General features: G+C 36.9%; 1 protein-coding gene across 1 annotated transcript in view; it reads left to right on the top strand.

Moving 5' to 3' along the window:
- LOC109846061 (ATPase 10, plasma membrane-type-like) overlaps positions 3725–22164 on the top strand; it is a 38838-nt gene continuing 20398 nt past the window's right edge. The window contains exon 1 of the mRNA XM_020415284.1: positions 3725–3799. Within this exon, the coding sequence (XP_020270873.1) occupies positions 3725–3799 (75 nt within the window). The remainder of the gene's footprint in view (positions 3800–22164) is intronic.

Genomic DNA, 22164 nt, shown 5'->3' with positions numbered 1-22164 from the left:
TATGAATAAGCACAAATAAAATATATGCTAAGCAAAACACAAACACACGATATGTTTACAAGGTTCGGTCACCACGACTTACGTCCCTGCTCCTCACCTCGAGGATATCTCCACTATCACAATCCGGTTTGGAAACCGGAACTTCTACACACTCGGTTTACAAGTTTACCGAAAACTCTTACATAACAAACACTATGCAATCACACTTTACACACTAAGTGTAGGAACCTAGCCCGTGTCCTCCTTCTCAAGTGCTCAGATGCAACCTCTCCTTAGGTTTGTCAACCGATGCCACTCCTATTGGATTCGACCCCGTCTCACGCCTCACACTTCTCTCGGTGTACAAGTGTATTACAAGTGATACTCACAATAAAGGTAAATACAATGATTTGTTCTCGATTAACAAATAAGAACGCAATAAAGCTCACTCTCACTAAATCACACACCGATACCTAATAATATATAGTATGGAAATATTATAAGCTCAATACAGTGTGTGTGATATCAGTGAATAGAAAAAAAATGCAACTCAATAAATATAGCTAAGATATGAAAATGAAATAGTAAGTTATATGTAAAATGAGTTAGGAAAACTTATCAATAGACAAGAAGAACAGTGGATGATGGAATTGAAAGCCTCTTCTTGTTGTAGGAAACTTCTTTTGAAACAGACTGATGAAATCAGCTTAAACAGCTCTTTAAACAACTCTTAATCTTTTGTTAAAACTTATTGTAAAACAAACTTCTTGGTTACTGAAAGAGAAAGGCAATGGGGGTATTTATACCCACTCAAAATATCAGCCAAAACAAACTTGAAATGACCAAAACAGCCCAGAAAATCAAATTAGAAAATAGCCGTTGGAAAGCAATTATGAGTTCGGCGGTCGACCGTGAGAAAGTGGCGGTCGACCGCGAAGCACAAAAAGGCTGAGAGTGAAATTTAAAAGCTGACGGTCGACCGCGGCGGTCGACCATGAAAGTCTCTGGATGAGCCACGGTCAACCATCACGGTCGACCGCGATCCAATAATTAACTACTGACGGTCAATCGTGGCGGTCGAGCGCAAACTGATACATGTCAATTGACAGGTTTTGGGCTGATTTTGAAAATACGTTAAAAATATTAAACCAATTTCAAAAATAAAAATGGCCTCTTCCCTTTTTCTTTGTTCCCGGGCTATCCTGCTCTAGCGTTCCCTTCCTTTCCCTTCTAAAACATAGCTGTCTCAGTCTCCTGTGATATGGCGGCATCAGCCACCTCCCGCACTGAATGAAGTTGTTTGGATACTGTTGGCCTTCTTGTTTTGATGATGTTTAACAAACAATTTACTTCTAATGTTGTTGGTCTAGTGTTTGTGTTTTCGTATTTTTTCTAGGCAAACAACGAGTTGGAGGATGGATGGAATAGAGCTTTAACGATCATATCCAATGGAGGTTGGCGGAATAGTGGAGTGATGCCTTACAATTCAAAGTTAAAGATCAAGTTCAAGCTTCATCCGCGAGATTACCAAGTCAAGCATATTGAAGACCAATCAAGCTTGGGTAAATTAGTTTAGGGCTTATATTATGTGTGTTAATACTTCAAGCTCAATATCACACACACACGTTTGGTTTGGTTTATCGTCGTTTTGGATTATAGACTTAACGATATTATTTTATATCTTATATTAAGTTTATAAATCTATTGGAAAGTTTTCAAAACTTTATTTAAACTCATTTTGTCAAGATCAAGCTTTTACAAGTCCATACTTATGTGATTTTTTAAAATAATGAGATTCCATAATTGAAAAATGAAAATTGGAAAATTCTTTTTTGTAACATGTTCAAAATCACATTTACAAACGTTTCCCAAAGTTTCATCAAGTTTGAAATTGATTTGTTACGTTTAATTGAATTTACAAAATCATGTTTTTTCGTTCGTACATGTTTGTGCATGTTTCACAAAACAGAAGAGTTTTCATAAATAGGAAGTGATATTCAAGAAATTATTTCTTTGACATGTTTATCTACATGTTTAAAAACTTCCCTCAAACTTTTACTATTTTTGGAGTTGATTTACTATACCCATGATTTTACAAAATCGTGTATGTCAGCAGATTTTTAGAAACTATATATCTGTGTTAAAACATTTATTTCTCTCAACTGGGAAATTACTTTTCAGAAATGTTTTCTCTAACATGTCATTCCATATGTCTAGAACCTTCCTACAACATTTCATAATTTTTGGAGCTTATTTACTATTTTTAATTGATTTTAAATAGTCAGATACACATATTTCCAGAATGCTGGAATTTGGGGTATTTTGGTCTTTTCAGCCTATAACGGCTAGTAACGGCTAGTTTTTGATATTTTCGGTTTTTGGGGGTTTGTGGCTGATTTAATTTAAAAGGCTATAAAAAGCCCTCAACTTTCATTGTTTCTTATGGATGTTTAAGAGAGTTTTAAAAAGAGTTTTACAAGTTTGTTGAAGGGTTTTTAGTTTGGTTTAAATGTGTTTAAGAAGCTTTTAAGCATTTGGAAGTTTAAGTTTGTGAAATCAATTTCACAAGAGCTTGAGGAGATCATCTATTGGTGTTTGGGAATCCAACTATTCTCCTTCTACCTCTTGATCTATTGAGAAGTTTTCTAACTCTTTTCTCTAGCAATTTTATTATTGATTTTCATATTCTTATTATTGCTAGTTTGCTATTTGAGTTAGATTTGATTTTATATCATTGTTACACATACCCACTTGAGCTTATTGTATTTGCATACATAGTATATTAGGGTTGTGAGAGATTGTAACATAGAGTTGTGCTTCATTGTGTTCTCATCAATTGTAGAAAACAAATTTATATTTGTTACATTGTGAGTGTTGTAAGGTTTTCGGTGAGCTAGAAACCGAGTGTGTGGTGAAGTTTTCGGTGAACTAGAAAACCGAGTGTGAGGAGTGAACGTTGTTCGGTGAGCGTTGAAAACCTACACTGTGAGGTGTAAACATTATTCGTGTGAGCGTAGAAAACCCGGTTGTGATAGTGGATTTCTCCCCGAGAGTGGGGAGCGGAGACGTAGGACGGAAAGTCCGAACTCCGTGATCATAATGCTTGTTTGAGTTTGTCTTTGGCGTATTTGTTTTTGCATTTATCTTATGTCTTCATTGTTCATAGATCATTATTTATATGATCCACTATCTAGTTCATATGGTTTACCCCTCGTGTTAGTTTACATATCCTTGCATATATCATATTGTATATCTCTTTGGTAGGATATATCACCTTGTGTAAGTTTTATATCCTTGCACATACATTGCCTATATCTCTTTGTTAGGATATATTTTGTTGTTCATATTGTTTATCCTAGCTTACATATCTTGTTGTATTTCATACTTGCTAGGAGTGAATTGAAGTCGATACCAGTCCCATGCGTCGCCCTTGAGGCTGATTGTTGCTATCCTCTTCTTCTGTACGATGTCCACATTAAACATATCTAAGATGTTCCTCACATCTTCCTTCCACTTGTGCGCCGCAAGAGAATCTGACGTGCCATGGAACTCCGGTGCTCTCATCTTCTGGTAACTCTCCACCAAACTAAGCCAAGCCTCATGTTCAACAACCCTATCAACAACTAGTGGTGGTGGTGTAGCTATCAGGGTCACTTCTGGTCTTTTTTCTTCAATAGATATCTCCTGTTGAGCCTGATTCATTGTCTGCTCCTCAATCATTGTTAACCGAGTTGCTAATGGTACTATGAAATCAATCAAGTACTATGGAGCCTACTGTGGCTCGGGCTCTACATCAGCTTGCCCAGCTCCCTATGCACGGGTACCTCTATGCCCACGTACTCTTCCCGACATCTATATTTTAGGAGTAGAGCTTGTTAGTCACAGTAAGAAAATGAGATCTCAAGCATAAATAACAAAACATATATCAATAGGAAAATAATATCACGTATCATTCACAACTTACTTAAATTCAAAGCAAGATAGTTATCATAAAAAATCGTAGTTTTTGCATCATATATATACCATCCTCACTCATTCTAGGAATTCCTAGCGGACTCTATACATGATTCTTAGGAAACTCTATCCTAACTCCACAACTTGACACGTGAATAATTCTAAGGATGCTAGAACTAGAGCTCTGCTACCAACTGTAATGCCCCTGGGTTCACACAAGGCTGCAGTCTTATGTGAATCCAAGGATGCCAGACATGCCATGCACCCATACTATGCAATAATATATTTCACCATCACTGTAATATCTCTCTAGTGGTATTAAACAACAGATGTAGGTACAAAATAGGAAAATGAAGGTAATAATGTACTGAATATGATAAATAAAGAAGAGATATCTGAGAATAGTCAATAATCATGTTCCCAACTGAAATAAAATAAAAAACAACTAATACTAGAACAAATGTAAAATGTCTTAATACACATAGTCAAATGAAATACTACTAAGGCACTCTGCCTTCTCAAAATATAATACAACTCTAAATGTCTTAAAAATAAACACTAACTACTGTAGAGCATAAAATAAACTAATAATATAAGATGGATGCTATGCATCCCCATCAACCTGTGACTCTCTGTGCGACTGACTCACTTCCTGAAAAGAGGGGAAACAATGAGCGTCCATGTGCTAGCGAGATCATCTCCATCTCCCCTAGGGGGAGGGGTAGGAGTATATAAGAAAAATACAAGTCAGTACATATAAATATAAAATCACCTATCCTAAACTAAGTGAAATTTGATATTTAAATATCCACAACAGGAGAATAGGTACGTCGGGCGAAATAATCCAAACAAAAAACCCTCATATATATACCTCGTATCTTAAATTGTGAATCACTAGATACCAACTCCAAATCCTACGAATAAAAAAATTAAGCAAAGAAAATACTACAATTCCAAACCTCAACCAAGATAAGTCATGTCAGATCTCGTACTACCCTCGGGTAGATGGCACAGTCACAAGAAATATCATCTAATAACATCATCTCGCATAGAACATGCCATGTATGCCAATCTTAGTATTATACCCTTCTCTCAGGTAACTATCATAGGAGCAAAGAATGCAAACTATATAATTCTAAACCTGGAATAACGTTACTTTTGTAAGGCCAGTACAATATCCTGTGTCACACCACATTACTTAATCGCCTTGCGGAAATAGACATATTACCCTATTCCGGAATGATGCATCATAGAGTGTTGTTCAGTTGTGGTCTCATTGCGGAATATAAACTGACGCACTCTGAGTGTAGTCCATCCGTGGTCTCATTGCGGGAACACCAACTACCCCATTAAGGCATCCACAAATTCATGCAATGTAATGCATTTGCCAAACTTTAACATGATCAACACAAAATATAAGCTACACACCTTAACGGCTCATGCGAGCACAACTCAATGCATGTATTCTAGTGTCCAAGCACGTGTCTCGATGTGCAGACCCAAGCTTCAAGTTCATAATCATATCATGTGTCAAAACAATCAACAAAATAGTGCATCACAAATCAGTCGATCGAATTAACCTTACGGTCGATTGGTGAAACGTGCAAAAACATGCACATGCAACAATGCTTCACGTTTTGCCAATGTTGTTTCGGGTTATATGGGTTTGCTTCTATCTCATATAGATCGACATAATGCAACTAAAACACAATATAGAATCTTGTTTAATGTTTTTAGGGTTCACTTAATCACATGAAACATAATTATCATATTTAGATGAATTATACAAACCCTAATATGTTCATGTTCATCAAAAACATCATGAAAACAGTTTATATCTTAGCAAAAACTCATGTTAGCTTTATTTCAGATCTTAAAGACACATCAGAGAATTCATGTTTAGCTTTTTAAAACAAAAAGATCGAATCTTCTATCATATACTTTAAAGGAACAATCTTTATACTGAAACTAGGTTTTGAGGCTTAATAAAACTAGTTAAAATTCATTAAAAACCATTTAAAATCTGGGATAGGATTGGAGGAGATGGAACTCACCTTGATACGCTGCTGAAAAGATCCTAAAGTGCAAGGAAACTAGTTCTCCCTTGTCACACGCCGATGATCTTGCCCTCTTGACGGTTTTTGCTTCACAAAGCTCTCAAAAATGTGGTGTCTTAATACACAGCTTTTAAAACAAACACAAATGAAAATTAATATATATATATATATATATATATATATATATATATATATATATATATATAAAATAACAGGGAAAACACAAGTCTATTAGTCGACTGATGGCAACATCAGTCGATAGAACAGGCCGAAAATGCACAGTTTGTTCTTCTCTTGTGTTTTCTTCAAAAACTCGGGCTTTTATTAGATTATATGAATAAAACTTGATTCCATTATTATGTATACTTAACCAGGAGTTTGTTTAAACAAGATGAATCACATGAACACATAGATCTAGGATGTAACATGCAAATCAACCTAATTCTTGTTTATTTTGACAATCTATATCATATAAATCATATTAAACTATAATTAACTCATTAAAATAAATCCTAATGATCATGATAATGTTAATATACTAGTTTCAGATTCATTCTGCTATTCTTGACATGATTTTTGGGCATGTACATCATAAATTAAGTTCTAACACATTAGATCTTACCCTAAACATGAAATTAGATACATATATTACATAAAAACATGATTTTTAATCAAGGGATAGGTTTTGACAGAGGTGATATTGCCTTAATCTCATGTACAAGCCTCTGAAATGAACAACAAGTGATCCAAAGGTGCAAACAAACCGTTCTCCCTTACCACACGTCGATGATCTCGCCCTCGTGTCGGTATTTTTGCTTCACAAAGCTCACAAATTTCATAAGAAATTGATTTAGTATTTTGGAGGGGATAGGGTGGCTGCTAGGGTTCAGAGATATCATCAAGGATAATAATTTTCGTTAATACAAGTATTTATAGAGGCAAACCTGAAACATAATCCGTTTGACCCGAACCAGGAAACCTAGTCTGACTGGGAAAACCACATTCGGTATTTTAGCTATAACTTTCTCATCCGACCTTGGAATGAGGTGCTTTAAGATTTATTGGAAATATGTCGAAAATACCTACAACTTTTATCTTTTGAGTTTCTCATATTCAAACCACATCAGTATATAAGACACGTATTCTCTTAACTGATCATTTTCCCTTTTGAGTTTCTCATATTCAAACCACATCAGTATATAAGACACGTATTCTCTTAACTGATCATTTTCCTAGATTTTAGGCTCGTGTATATAGTGCATAATCTCACTCCTATATTCACATATATACAATGAATTGATCTCAAATCAATTTATAACATACTCAAACATCGATAAATATTATTTATCACCATATAACACATTTATTATTATTTATCACCATATTTTCAAATTCACGGGGTTTTACATTCTTCCCCCCTTAAAAGAATTTCGTCGCCGAAATTCCGTAATCGTATCTTAGAGATTAATAATACCAGAAAAGCATGTTAAGAGGATAATCCAGTTAAAGAAACCCTCACATACACATCTCGTATCATTAATCTTCAGATATAAAACATAAAAATATCTACACTTAACAATCTAGAATGAAAATATTCCCACTTAACCCCTAACTAAGCGGAACTAGTACGTCGGGCGAAAAATCCAAATAAGAAACCCTCCATATATATACCATGTATTCAAAATAATTAGGAGCTAAGTGTTAATATCCCCATACTAGCGTTTGTTTGCGTCAAAAGTTGGTTTTGTTGAGGAATTCATTATATCTTCAAGCGATTACAATAAATTCAAAGAAATGGTCTTTTTATAAGACCTCTTTTACACAACAAAGCAAAAATTACAACTCTTGAGAAACAAACACAAAAATCGTCTATCAATCTTTGTTTTCGTGGGACTTTGCCTGTGCCGGGAACGCTTTGGTTCATGGACCACCGAATCACAGATCGTGAAGAGGGGGTTTACTGATTCTGACTTCGTTTATCGAAGTGAGAACTTGAAACGATATCTTATCGAAGTAAGATAGTCGTTCTTCTTAAAATCAAGTCAAAGCTTAATTTCAAGGCGTTGTATGAAAACTCAAATCTGCTCTCTCTGCTCTGGAATGCTCCTGTGGATGCTCTCTGATCCGCCTTCGGGGGGTATTTATAACCTCTAGGAACAGTTGGCAGAAAACAAGCTCGCGAGACAGCATTTGCTGTCTCGGCTGTCGAGACAGTTCAAACTCCGTTATTTTGGCAGTTATTCACGTGATTTTCACCCACGATGTTTTCCACGTCCCTTGGCAGTTGATGGACACGTGTAGGGCAGTTATCAAGGTAGTTTTGACTATTTCAAAGCTGTCTCGCTGGCGAGACAGTAAAGTCTATCTCGCTGGCGAGACAGCAAAGACTGTCTCGCTGCGAGACAGTAAACTCTGTCTCGTTGGCGAGACAGCAAAGTCTGTCTCGCTGGCGAGACAGCACAGTATGTCTCGCTGGCGAGATAGCACAGTCTGTCTCGCTAGCGAGACAGTTCATATCTGTCAATTTTGGGAGGTTTTCCCTATGATTGGATATTTATTAGCATTTTTTATGCCTACAGATACCCCCTCCAAAGTATTCCAGACGCATTCTTTTATAGAAGAGTCTGGGATATTTTGGATAAGATAGATTTTACTAACGATCCCTTCAATGCTTGGTTGAGTAGATCGTGTGAAAAGACTTGTGAATGGCTTCAATGCTTGATCTTTATCGCGTGACTGTCGTCGAAGTCTTGAATTAGAACTGCTATTGTAGAGATAGTTTATACTCATATACTTTATTGGAGTGTTCGGGAAATAGTTTAACCTCATATACCCGTTGGGAAGTAACCAGGTTATTCTTAAGAATATTCTGAGTAATATTCTCCAGAAACTTCCTGTTGAGGGTAGGAATACAGTTTAGACTCGTGTACCCATTGGAGTATTATGGTCTCTTTTTTATTGGTAGAGATGAACCCGATGATGGAGAGAAAGAATTTTATATTCTATTTTATTGGTAGAGATGAACCCGATGATGGAGAGAAAGAATTTTATATTCTATCTCCTGGTCTCTTTTTTGTTGGTAGAGATGAACCCAGAATCGGAGAGGAAGAATTTTATATTCTATCTCTTGGTCTCTTGTTTGTTGGTAGAGATGAACCCGATGATGGAGAGGAAGAATTTTATATTCTATCTCCTAGTCTCTTATTTGTTGGTAGAGATGAACCCGATAATGAAGAGGAAGAATTTTATATTCTATCTCCTGATCTCTTTTTTGTTGGTAGAGATGAACCCGATGATGGAGAGGAAGAATTTTATATTCTATCACCTGGTCTCTTTTTTGTTGGTAGAGATAAACCCGGAATCGGAGAGGAAGAATTTTATATTCTATCTCCTGGTACAAAGGAAATTTGAAGTGGGATTTCTATTCAGAGAATCTGAATAAGGTTTGATCAATTGAAATTTGAAGCAATCCTAACTTTTATAGGTTTGATTGCGCAAATCGAAGGTGGACCTCTTGTTCATGGAAGGAATCAAGAGGGGATTTTGGCTTTGGTCCTAACTGTTTAAAGGTTTGACCAAGATGGGAATTTAAGACGATCCTAACTGTTTAAAGGTTTGATCGTTCAATTTGTGGACCTCTTGTTTATTGAACGAATCGAGAGGGGATTTTGGCTTTGGTCCTAACTGTTTAAAGGTTTAACCAAGATGGGAATTTAAGATGATCCTAACTGTTTAAAGGTTTGATCGTTCAATTTGTGGACCCCTCGTTCATGGAACGAATCGAGAGGGGATTTTGGCTTTGGTCCTAACTGTTTAAAGGTTTGACCAACATGGGGATTTGAGACGATCCTAACTGTTTACAGGTTTGATTGTTCAATTTGTGGACCTCTCGTTCATGGAACTAATCGAGAGGGGATTTTGGCTTTGGTCTTAACTGTTTAAAGATTTGACCAAAATGAGAATTTTGTGAGGGAAGATTGATCTAAAGAGGTAATCGAATCTCATCTCAGCAAAAGAGTATTCGAAAATCATAGTAGGAGTTTAGTGTTTATCACTTTGTTCATAATAATCGGGGTTATCCCTAAGAATATTACATTTAACATTCTTCCGGGAACTTCCTGTTACATGAATTATCCACCCCCAGCTTTCTTTACAAAACTGGGTGTAACGAGGAGTACATTATCCTCAGTCACATGTTCGGGTTATCCTTAAGAATATAAGATTCTCCAGGAACTTCCCGTTATATAAATCATCCACCCCCAGTTTCCTTTGCGAAACCGAGTTTAACATTGTACTCAGTTGGATAATCAAGAAACAGTTTATACTCATATGCTCTTTGGAGTGTGGGGAAACAGTTTATACTCGTGCACCCACTGGAGTTTTGGTTGTCTTTACTCGACTTCTTTCGTCGTTATGACGCCGGAGTCAATTAGGGCTTGGATCTTGTTTTTGAGTCCAAAGCAAATCTCGGTGGGATGAAGAACCCTTCTGTGGTACGCACAGTAATTTGGATCTGTAATCCTCTTAGCTCTATCCTGATCTTTAATAGGTGGTAGCTCGATTTTGTCATTAGCGAGGAGGTATTCCAATATGGCTGGAGCTTCATCATCTTCGAAAGAATATTCATTTTGAAACCTCGGATCGAGAGTCGCATTCTCAATGATTGCAGATGTCATTGGTTGGCCTCTCTCAGCTTTCTTTCTTTTAAGAAAGTGCTCAGCTTGTTCACCCCGAGATTTTAACTCCTTCCAAGTTGTGGATGGCACGACCCCCAGAGCTTCCAGGACATCGATGGAGAGGTTATTATGGCATGTTTGCAGGATGAACTCCTCTGTAATAAGATCTCTGCAATTTATTGCCTTGTCATGGAAGCGCTTGACAAAATTATCAATAGACTCTCCGTCTTTTTGCTTCTCATCCAAAAGGGTTCCGATTGACACTTCGGTGTCATCATCGAAGAAATTGCTGAGAAACAAACTTTTCATGTCATCCCAACAATTGATGCTCCCTGGCTTGAGCCGTCGGTACCAATCGAAGGTGGGCCCGCGAAGGGTGCCAACGAATGACCGGACCATTAAAGCCTCATTTCTAGAGATCATGCCCAAATGAGACTTGAAATAAATCAAGTGCTGAATCGGTGAACTCTTCCCCTCAAACGGTGTGAAGTTAATCAGATTGAACTTTGTCGGATACGGTATTGAATCCCATTCTCTTGGATAGGGACATGGAATACCCGTCCTCTTCACTTCTTGAGCCGTCATCAAAGCGTTGACTTTGTTTTCAAGCTCTTTCATTTTCCCGTCATCGTCTATGTCTTCATTCGAATGACGTTGAGGAGAATGAGTTAGACCACCCCCTGTAAGAGGTGCCATTGAACCACTCCCAATATCGTTATTGGGAGAATGTGTTAAACCACCCCCAGCGTTATTGCTATTGGGAGGTGTATCAGCCATAATGACTTCATCCACTTCTGGATCACTGTCATCCACAACTTTCTGAGTGTGGTGGCTGGATTCAGTTCTTTGACTGGACTCAGGGGGTTGAGGCCGCTGAGCTAGCAATTCTCTTATTTGTTGGATAGCTAACTCCATTTATGTCTTCACTTCAGCTCTAATTTCTTCACGTTGTTTGGCTAGAGCTTCTTGAAGTATTTGAGCAAATTGATCAGAGGTGATCGTGAATACTTCTCTGGTTTGTCTTGTGCTAGACATTGTATCATCAGAAGCGATTGCAGAATAAGTGTCCGAGAATTCATCCTCCGAGGACATTCCTTCTTGCATTCTCTTGTAATTTCTGCGTCTGATGGCTCCTAATTGGAGTCGAGACATCCTTTGAGCAATTCTTGGATTGACTCTTCCTCTCGGGGAAAAGTCAGGATTTGAGTCACTTGAATGCCGCTTAGACTTTCTTTTATCATCCACGTTGATGGTGATTTCAGGGAATTCATCATCTTGGGCAGCTGATTTTCTCTTGCAGAAATGCCCCGGCTTAAGCTTCGACATTTCGGTGAAAAGACTGTGGAATACCGAGACTCTTCGTGAGATGGCTTCTCGTTTGCAACAGTCACATTTTGATAGCATTGCTCTAATGAGTCGCGCACAGGAACAATGAGAGTTCATTTCCCGGACAGTTCTCTTTCGAGTTTTGTTCATACCCCCAGCTTGATAGTATGATTCATCGGTATGATTGCCGGAAAATCTTATCGTCTGTTGGTATGACCCCCCAGGTATAACGATGTCTTTTGACAACCATGTTTTCTTCTGAGGATGTAAAACCTTGTTGGCATTCTCAGGACAACTTATTATTGTCTTTGAATGATCCAAGGTTATGTCAGGAGTCACACGTGATAATCACATTTTATTACAATTTTATACCCTTATTATCTATTTTATATGAATAAATATACCACTAATAATTGTTTTTTATCTTTAATTGCAGGTTAGTGAAGAATAAAGCCCAAGATCTCTTATCTCAACAAAAACCCATAAATTAAATGAAGAACACAAGCAAGAGTCAAAAATCCCAAGCCCAGCCCTTGATTTAATGAAGAAATGAAGCCCATGAAGCCAAAGGAATTCTTTCAAATAATTCAAAGCCCAATGGAAAATCAAGAGAAAATGCCAAGCCCAAAAGTCCAAGCCAAAGCCCAAGACACAAGCCCAAAAGCAAAGAGTTCTGCGGACAGCAACAGGAGAAGAGCAGGCATCGATGCCTGCATCGATGGGGGCATCGATGCCCGCATCGATGCCTGTATCGATGCCCGTATCGATACCCCTATCGATGCGGGTATCGATACGGACGTCCAGGCAGTTACAATCCAATGGCTGATTTTTGTTGGTTTTGGATAAGATTTGAATCCAATGGCTCTCATTCACTGATGTTTACTATAAATAGGGGTTGAGAGTGAGGGGTTAGAGGTGTGAAAATTTTGTAAACTCCTTTTGGAGAGGAGGGCTACTCTTAATTGAGAAGGCCTTCCAAAAATTGTAACTTTAGTTGCAATTAATAAAAATAATTTTTTTCTCTTTAAATTTGTTCTTTCTCCTCTTGTTGAATGATGAGGATGGAGATGAAGAGCAATTTGAAGGTTTGCATTTCTTTTCTCTTTTATTTCTTTTTAGTAATTTCTTTATTATTGCTTATTAGTTAGATTTAAATTCATGCTTGTAGTATAGATTTACTTTCTCGTCTTTTTTTATTTTCTTTTTGCACTTTAATTTGTAGAGTAGATTTATTTTTCTTGCATTTAATTTCTGCAATTTATTTTGTAGTTTAGATTTTTATTTTCTTTGTAATTAGATTTATTTCTTGTTCATAGTTTAGATTTTTCTTTTCTTTTTAATTTTGTAATTAGTCTTCTTTTTCTTGTTTTTATTTCTTAAGATGTGAATTTAATTCTTGTAGGAATCTTAGAATTGTATGAAACTAGTCTAATTTCTTTTATATTGTATGAATTATTCTCTTGTACTTAAAATGTTCATGTTAGGATAATCAACTAGAGAACTAATCGGTAGAAGAAGAATTTGATAATCTATGCTTATCTTAAATGGTTTGATAGGTTATGCTTATGAATTCTAGGATTATTATCATGTTGTTGTTCTTATCATGAATAGTAATTTTAGCTTAGATGATAATTTGATAGGTTACACTTTCCTTAAATGGTTTGATAATCTATGCTTAATAAATCTAAGTTGAAATATGATAAAAAGAGAATAGTTTATATTTTGTAATTGAAATTGGTTAGTGGATTATATTCTAGATTTCTTACCTCTTTTGAATCCTTCATCTTAACTTTCTTAAATTTTCTTTTCATTTTTGGTTTTATTTCTTGATTTTATTAATTCATATTTCTTGCCTTGTGATTTCATTTATTCTTTAATTCTTCCTTCTCTCCTCTAAAATTCAATTTATTACCTCTTGCATATAAATCAAAACAACCACTCATACAATCACACTTATTCTTTATTCCTAATTGTCACGCACAAAATATAAGAACCAAGTTTAATAATCTCTTAAAATCACCTTCTTCGTGGGATCGATATCTTTTTATACTATAACTTGATAAATTGTGCACTTGCAATTTTGGTACATAATTATGCCGCATCAAGTTTTTGGCGCCGTTGCCGGGGAAGGTGCTAAAATAGGATTTTATTAACTTGATTCTTTAACTTGTGTATTTTTCTTGTGAAGGAACCGCTTGGAGCTTGAAAATCTTGGATTGAAGATCAAGAATTTGGAGCATTGCTTTCGGGTAAGTCTTCTTTCTAGTTTTCAATTCCACCCTCTTTAGCTAGCTTCACAATTAGAGACAATTAGGATTTAAAAAAAAAGATTTTATTTTTGTTGACCATAATAAAATTCATCTTCTCACATTTGATTATTATTGACCATAATTAAAAAAAAGATTTTCTTTTTATCATCCTTTTTAGTCGCTTTTAATTTCTAGGGTTGCATTTCATATAGTGTAGGAATTCACCAAAGTGATTGTAGCACTTGATTTGGCACACACTTAAAACATTCTTAAGGGCAAAACCCCAATCAAGATAAGGTAAGGGATTTCATCACCCTTTCCTTAGCCCACAAATCACTAATTCCTCACTTCACAAATCCAAGCCTTCTAAAACTCATTAGACGTTGGCCCCTAAGGATTCGAGCTCAATAAGGAACAAGAAATCCTTAAGTGAACGGTTTAAGTTTTCTCAGAATAGTTGGTGTCTAAGGCAAGGTTTAGGGGTTGCGTAAAGCGCTCCGCAAGGAAAGAGGTACTTAATTGATCTTTGATCACCCTCTAGTACTATCCTTACCTGGCTAACTACCTGGGTAAAACTTTGATCTTTTCACTGTAGGAATTTTTGGTTAGGAGCTGGTCTAGTGGAGTTAGGCTAAACCCTAGAGTTAGAGTTGATTGAAAAGTGATTGCCTTGATTTGTTTTAGTTAGGATTTTTCTTTTTCTTTATCTTCTCATATTAAAAAAAAACTAATTTTCTTTCTTCTTTCCTTTATAAAAAAAAAACTAAATTTCTTTCTTTCCTTAAAAAAAAAACTAATTTTCCTTAAAAAAAAACTAATTTTCTTTCTTTCTTTCCTTAAAAAAAAACTAATTTTCTTTAAAAAAAAAATGCAATTTTGGGTTCGGGATAATTTTCATCGCTTAATCCGTGTTGAACCAATCCAAGAAATGGCAAATCAACCAGTTCTTCAGGATATGTGTTACCCCACCAGAAATGCAATTCCATCTTGCATAAGACTCCCCGAAGTAAATGGAGCAAATTTCGAGCTTAGACCGCATTTCATTAACATGCTTCCCAAATTCCTAGGTAATGAAACAGAAGATGCATATATATTTATCTCGGAATTTGAGGAAGTATGTATTATGATAAAAATGAGAGAATTAACCGAAGATGCGATTAAGCTTAGATTTATTCCATTTGCTCTAAAGGACAAAGCTAAAAAATGGCTGTACAGCTTACCGATAAATTCTATCTCAACTTGGGAGGAATTTGTCACCGTTTTTCTCAAGAAATTTTTCCCTATTCACAAAACGGTAAAGCTTAGGAACAGCATTCAGAATTTCAAAATTGTCCCGGGAGAGCCATTCTGGAAATACTTTGACCGATTTAAAGATCTTTTAATCCAATGTCCTCATCATGGTCTAGAAAAATGGCGATTGTGCCAAGTCATATATGAAGGATTGGACTATTCTTCAAAAACATCTTTAGAATCGATGTGTCAGGGAGATTTTATGAGAAAAAACGCCGATGAAGCTTGGGAATTCCTAGAGAGTCTATCCGAGAAAACAATGCAGTGGGAAAACTGTGATGACAGGGTTTCATCTGTTTCCCAATCTAAGTCTAGTGGTCTTTCCCTGGAGTCAAACATTGCATCTGAAGCGAAGATGGCGACGATTCTGCGGAGGTTAGAAGCCTTAGAAGTTAAGGAACGAGCTCCGGCTCAAATCAATCATATTTCTGCCCCGGGATGTCATAACTGTCAGTCTCCTACCCACGTTTCAGAGGAATGTCCTCTTCTAGGAAACAACCATGCTTTAGAACAGATGAACGCTGCATTCCAGCGCCCTAGAAATGATCCATTTTCTCCAACCTACAATCCAGGTTGGAGAAATCATCCCAATTTTGCTTGGAACCAAGGAAATTCTCATGGAAACCAAAACTTTATTCCCGCGTCAAACCAACAATTCCCTAGGGGAAACACTGTCCCATTCAACGCACCGAACAATTTTTCTAACCCACCTTTTCCAAACCAACATCCTCATCCTCACCAGCCTACAAATCCTTCAAATTCTGATCATGACAAACGTTTGAGTGTCTTAGAAAAGGGTTTAGAAGCTATGATCAAAGCTTCTACACAAACTACCAACATGTTGACCCAATCATCCACCACTCTAAATTCATTCATGCAAACCACCGGCCAAGTGCTCAACTCGAACACACAAGCCATAGCCCGGTTAGAAACCCAACTTGGGCAACTAGCCGCTGCCGTGAGTGAGAGAGAAAAAGGAAAATTTCCAAGTCAACCTGTTGCAAACCCTAAAGACACTGGATCCAGTTCCAACAACCCAGCTCAACTGAATGCAATTCACACTCTGAGATCAGGAAAACAAATAGACAATCAGGTTAGAATGCCACCGGATCAAACCCCTTCTCCCATTCAAAACACTCCTTCCGATGACCAAAATGCTGAACTTGAGATTGAGCCTGATCTAGATAGGTATAGGCCCGTTGCCCCCTTTCCAGATAGACTCAAACCTAGGAAAAACTCCCCGCAGGTTGAGAAAATCCTAGAAACGTTTAAACATGTCAAGATCAACATTCCTCTCCTAGATGCAATCGAACAAATCCCTTCTTATGCAAAGTTCTTGAAGGACTTATGCACTAAGAAAAGAACCACCAATGTCCCCAAGAAAGTCTTCTTAGCTGCCAACCTCAGTGAAATTTTTTCGAAACCCATGCCATTGAAATACAAGGACCCTGGTTGTCCCACAATTCCATGCGTCATAGGTAACACTCACATTGATAAGGCACTTCTAGACTTGGGAGCCAGCGTCAACCTCCTTCCGTATTCGGTCTATCAACAGCTAGGTGTAGGAGAACTTAAACCGACAAGATGCACTCTACAGTTAGCTGATAGATCTGTAAAAATTCCCAAAGGAGAGGTAGAGGATGTTCTGATCAAAGTTGGAGAGTTCATTTTCCCTGTTGATTTTATTGTCTTGGAAACGCAGCCCGTTTCCAATCTCAAAAGTCAAATCCCCGTCATTCTAGGAAGACCGTTCTTAGCCACCTCAAATGCTTTGATAAACTGTAGAACCGGTCAGATGAAACTATCTTTTGGGAATATGACTGTTGACCTCAATATCTTCAACTTAGGGAGACAGCCTAGTGATCCATCTGATGAACCCATGGAAGTGAATTTCATTCAAGGAATATCCAGTGAACAACAAGAGGGAGAGTGTGAGTCTGATTCAAATGCATCTGATTTAATGATTGAGGAGCTTTCTGATGACGAACTTGAGATAGAACCGCTGGTCAATCATGTTTTTGCTGTTGGCTGGCAACGAGAACCTTTAGAGATAGAACCCCGAGTCCAGCTTCGCCCATCTGTGGAGGAACCCCCTAAGTTAGAGCTCAAACCTCTACCCGAAAATCTAGAGTATGCCTACTTAGGGGAGAACGAGTCTTTACCAGTTATCATTTCTTCTGAGTTGACTACCGGTCAAAAGGAAGCTCTCTTAGCTGTTTTAAGAGAGAATAGGGAAGCCATTGGATGGACCATGGCTGATATCAAAGGGATTAGTCCAACCATTGTTCAACACCGAATCCATTTGATAGATGATGCCAAACCTACTAGAGATGCTCAACGTAGGTTAAACCCAGTGATGAAAGAAGCCGTTAGGAAAGACATTCTGAAATGTCTCGATCATGGGATCATTTATCCCATTTCTGATAGTTCATGGGTGAGTCCAGTCCAAGTTGTTCCAAAGAAATCTGGGATCACCGTGATCCAAAATGAGGCTAATGAGCTGATTCCCACTCGAATCCAAACCGGATGGCGAGTTTGCATTGACTACCGAAAGCTCAACTTAGCCACTCGGAAAGATCACTTCCCTCTTCCTTTCATTGACCAAATGTTAGAGCGTTTAGCAGGACACGAGTTCTACTGTTTCCTGGATGGATATTCAGGTTACAATCAAATCCCTATCGCTCCAGAAGATCAGGAGAAAACCACCTTCACTTGCCCGTATGGAACATTCGCATACCGACGCATGCCTTTTGGCCTGTGCAATGCACCGGCCACATTCCAACGTTGCATGATCAGTATTTTTTCCGACATGGTAGAGCGATTTCTCGAAATTTTCATGGATGACTTTTCCATTTTTGGTGACACATTTTCCCAATGTTTGCATCATCTTAAACTGGTCCTAGAACGGTGTAGGGAGAAAAATCTGACTCTCAATTGGGAGAAATGTCATTTCATGGTCAAACAAGGCATTGTCTTAGGACATGTAGTTTCCAATAGGGGAATCGAAGTGGACAAAGCTAAGGTAGATCTCATTTCCAATCTCCCTCCTCCCAAAACTGTCAAAGATGTCAGATCGTTTCTTGGTCATGCTGGTTTTTACCGACGTTTCATCAAGGATTTCAGCAAAATTGCTAGACCCTTGACCAATCTCTTAGCCAAGGATACATCATTTGTCTTCTCTCCCGACTGCCTCAAAGCTTTTGAATATCTGAAAAAGGAGCTAACCACAGCTCCTATCATTCATGCACCGGACTGGACCTTACCATTCGAACTGATGTGTGATGCATCTGATTCTGCGATTGGAGCTGTTTTAGGACAACGGTTTGATGGAAAACCGCATGTGATCTACTACGCCAGTAGGACTCTGAATGATGCCCAGCAAAACTACTCTGTCACAGAGAAAGAGTTTTTAGCTGTAGTCTTTGCCTTAGAAAAATTCAGGTCCTACCTCATCGGTTCCTTAACCAAAGTTTTCACTGATCATGCCGCACTAAAGTATCTTTTGACCAAAAAGGATGCTAAAGCACGGCTCATTAGATGGATTCTCCTTCTTCAAGAGTTTGACATTCAAATTCTTGACAGAAGGGGAACAGAGAACCCCGTAGCAGATCACCTCTCTCGACTCCCAAATGCACCAACATCAACCGTTCCTATCAATGAACATTTTCCAGATGAACAACTCCTAGAAATCCAGTCTGTTCCCTGGTTCGCCGACATTGTGAACTACATAGTCATGAACCAGATCCCTTCTCATTGGTCCAAACAGGATAGATCCCGTTTTCTCTCCCAAGTAAAATACTTTTACTGGGATGATCCATATCTGTTTAAATACTGTCCTGATCAGATCTTTAGGAGGTGTGTTCCCACGGAAGAAACTAGGAGTGTTCTATCCTTCTGTCATGAGCAAGCCTGTGGGGGTCACTTTGGCCCGAGAAAAACAGCTGAAAAAGTTCTCCAATCTGGGCTATATTGGCCCACTCTCTTTAAGGATTCATTCGCGTTTTGCAAAACATGTAACCGCTGTCAGCTTTTAGGGAAGGTCACTAGAAAAAATATGATGCCCTTACAACCCATCTTATCTGTTGAACTTTTTGATCTGTGGGGTATCGATTTCATGGGACCATTTCCAAATTCTTTTGAAAATGTTTACATTCTAGTAGCCGTTGAATACATGTCAAAATGGGTTGAGGCGGTAGCTTGCAAAACTAATAACAACAAGGTCGTTGTCAAGTTTTTGAAAGAGAACATTTTTGCCCGGTTTGGAGTACCTCGAGCGATCATTAGTGATAACGGTACACATTTCTGTAACCGTTCTTTCGAGGCTTTGATGAGGAAATATTCAATCACACACAAATTATCAACTCCTTATCACCCCCAAACTAGTGGGCAAGTAGAGGTCACAAACAGGCAGATCAAACAAATCTTAGAAAAAACAGTTAATCATAACAGAAAAGATTGGTCTGTAAAATTGTGTGATGCTCTGTGGGCGTATAGAACAGATTTTAAGGCAAATTTGGGGATGTCGCCATACAGATTAGTATTCGGGAAAGCTTGTCATCTACCAGAAAACAGTTAATCATAACAGAAAAGATTGGTCTGTAAAATTGTGTGATGCTCTGTGGGCGTATAGAACAGATTTTAAGGCAAATTTGGGGATGTCGCCATACAGATTAGTATTCGGGAAAGCTTGTCATCTACCAGTAGAATTAGAACATCGAGCAATGTGGGCAATAAAACAGTTGAATTTTGACTCAGACTTAGCAGGTAAGAACAGATTGCTCCAAATAAATGAGTTGGAAGAAATTCGGAATGATGCATACATAAACTCAAAAATTTACAAAGAGAAAACAAAAATTTTTCATGACAAATCAATTTTGCGAAAAAATTTCTCTCCAGGACAGAAAGTTTTATTATACAATTCAAAATTGCATCTTTTTCCGGGAAAATTAAGATCAAGATGGACAGGTCCATTTTTTGTTAAACAAGTTTTTCCACATGGAGCTGTCGAGATAGAAAATCCTAAAAATGGTAATATTTTTAAAATAAATGGTCAACGTCTAAAACCATTTTTAGAATTTTCTACACTCGGAGAGGAAGATGTGTTGATTCTGCATGAACCTCATTATCTATAAAAAAAATTTTGAATAAGTAACATAAAAAAAAATAAAAAAAAATAAAAACATAAAAAAATTACTTACAATTTTTCTCTTAGTTGATTTCTTCATCCTCATACTAACAATAATTGCAGATCCTTATCATCCTTGTCAACCGAACAACTGTAAGTTCTTCAATTTTATCTGCTTTACTTTGTGCTTCAGCGAATTTGCATTGAGGACAATGCAAAATTTAGGTGTGGGGGTGAGAAATACATATTTTCCTCTTTATTTTACCTTTTTAGTTGCATTTTTATTTCTTTTTGTTAAAAAAAATTATAAAAATATTGTCACTTGCCAAATTAATAGAGTTAAGTAATAACTGATCAAATTGATAGATTTTAAATTTTCTAATTCTTAGTTAGTGACATATTCAAGTTCACCTTTTATGATAACTCCAAATAAAGTTCTTAAGAAATGATTTTTCAACTAGTATACTTTACTTAAGTCTTACCTTAGATTTTTAATTAAAAATAATGAAATTTTTGCATGCTTAACTTAGAGTTGAAAATATTTTTTCAAGTTATCTTGATTTACATAATTTTTTTAAAAGACTATATATACTTACACATATATATATTTAAAAAAAAACTAACCTTATAAAAGAAGAGTGCGAAAAATGGGCACCACAAAAAAAAACCTCTTAAATTCAAGGTGATTCTATCTTATAAAGCCTAAGTTAACTGAGCAATTAAGCCCAATGAGTATCTCTATACTTAATGACCTAAGCCCAATTGGGTTGGGATTCATTGGCCCAAAACTCGTTAAATGGTCACTTAGAAAGCCCGTTAAAATAGAAAACAATCACCAAGAATTAGAGAGTGGAAAAAAAATTATATATATATAACACTAACCATTGTTTTTATATATATTGTTGTTTTGTATATATGGTCTTGAAAAACAATTTTTGATCAAGAGACTTGAAAGTTATTTAAAACAAAGAGTTGGCATGTTCTTTTCAAAACTTTTTAATTAAATTTCTAAGATTTGACTTGGTTTTGTATTGCTATAATGAAAAAGATTTTCTAGGGGATTTACATTGGAGTTATATATAAAAACGTTTTCTTGATTATTAACTAGCTTCAATTAGAATGTTTAAATATATCAAGGAAAATCTGTTATTTACTGACTTATTTAACTTGGCAAGTTGACCGAATTTTGTGGGTATATTCACTGCAAACCCTCACGAGACTACAACTCGTCCACTAGGGTAACCTAGGGGTTTAAAGGCTTGTTGTATGCGCTAAATACAACCGCGATTCCTGCGAAAGTGAGTTAGGATTTTCTTTTTATTTTCTTTGCTAGAGGACTAGCAAAAGTTTAGGTGTGGGGGTATTTGATAATCACATTTTATTACAATTTTATACCCTCATTATCTATTTTATATGAATAAATATACCACTAATAATTGTTTTTATCTTTAAATGCAGGTTAATGAAGAATAAATCTCAAACTCCCATCTCTCAACAAAAACCCATTG

Source organism: Asparagus officinalis, chromosome 6, assembly GCF_001876935.1.
Source record: "Asparagus officinalis chromosome 6, Aspof.V1, whole genome shotgun sequence".
Classification (NCBI taxonomy): domain Eukaryota; kingdom Viridiplantae; phylum Streptophyta; class Magnoliopsida; order Asparagales; family Asparagaceae; genus Asparagus; species Asparagus officinalis.
The sequence above is the reverse complement of the archived record's forward strand: the minus strand, read 5'-3'. Positions and strand labels throughout refer to the sequence as shown.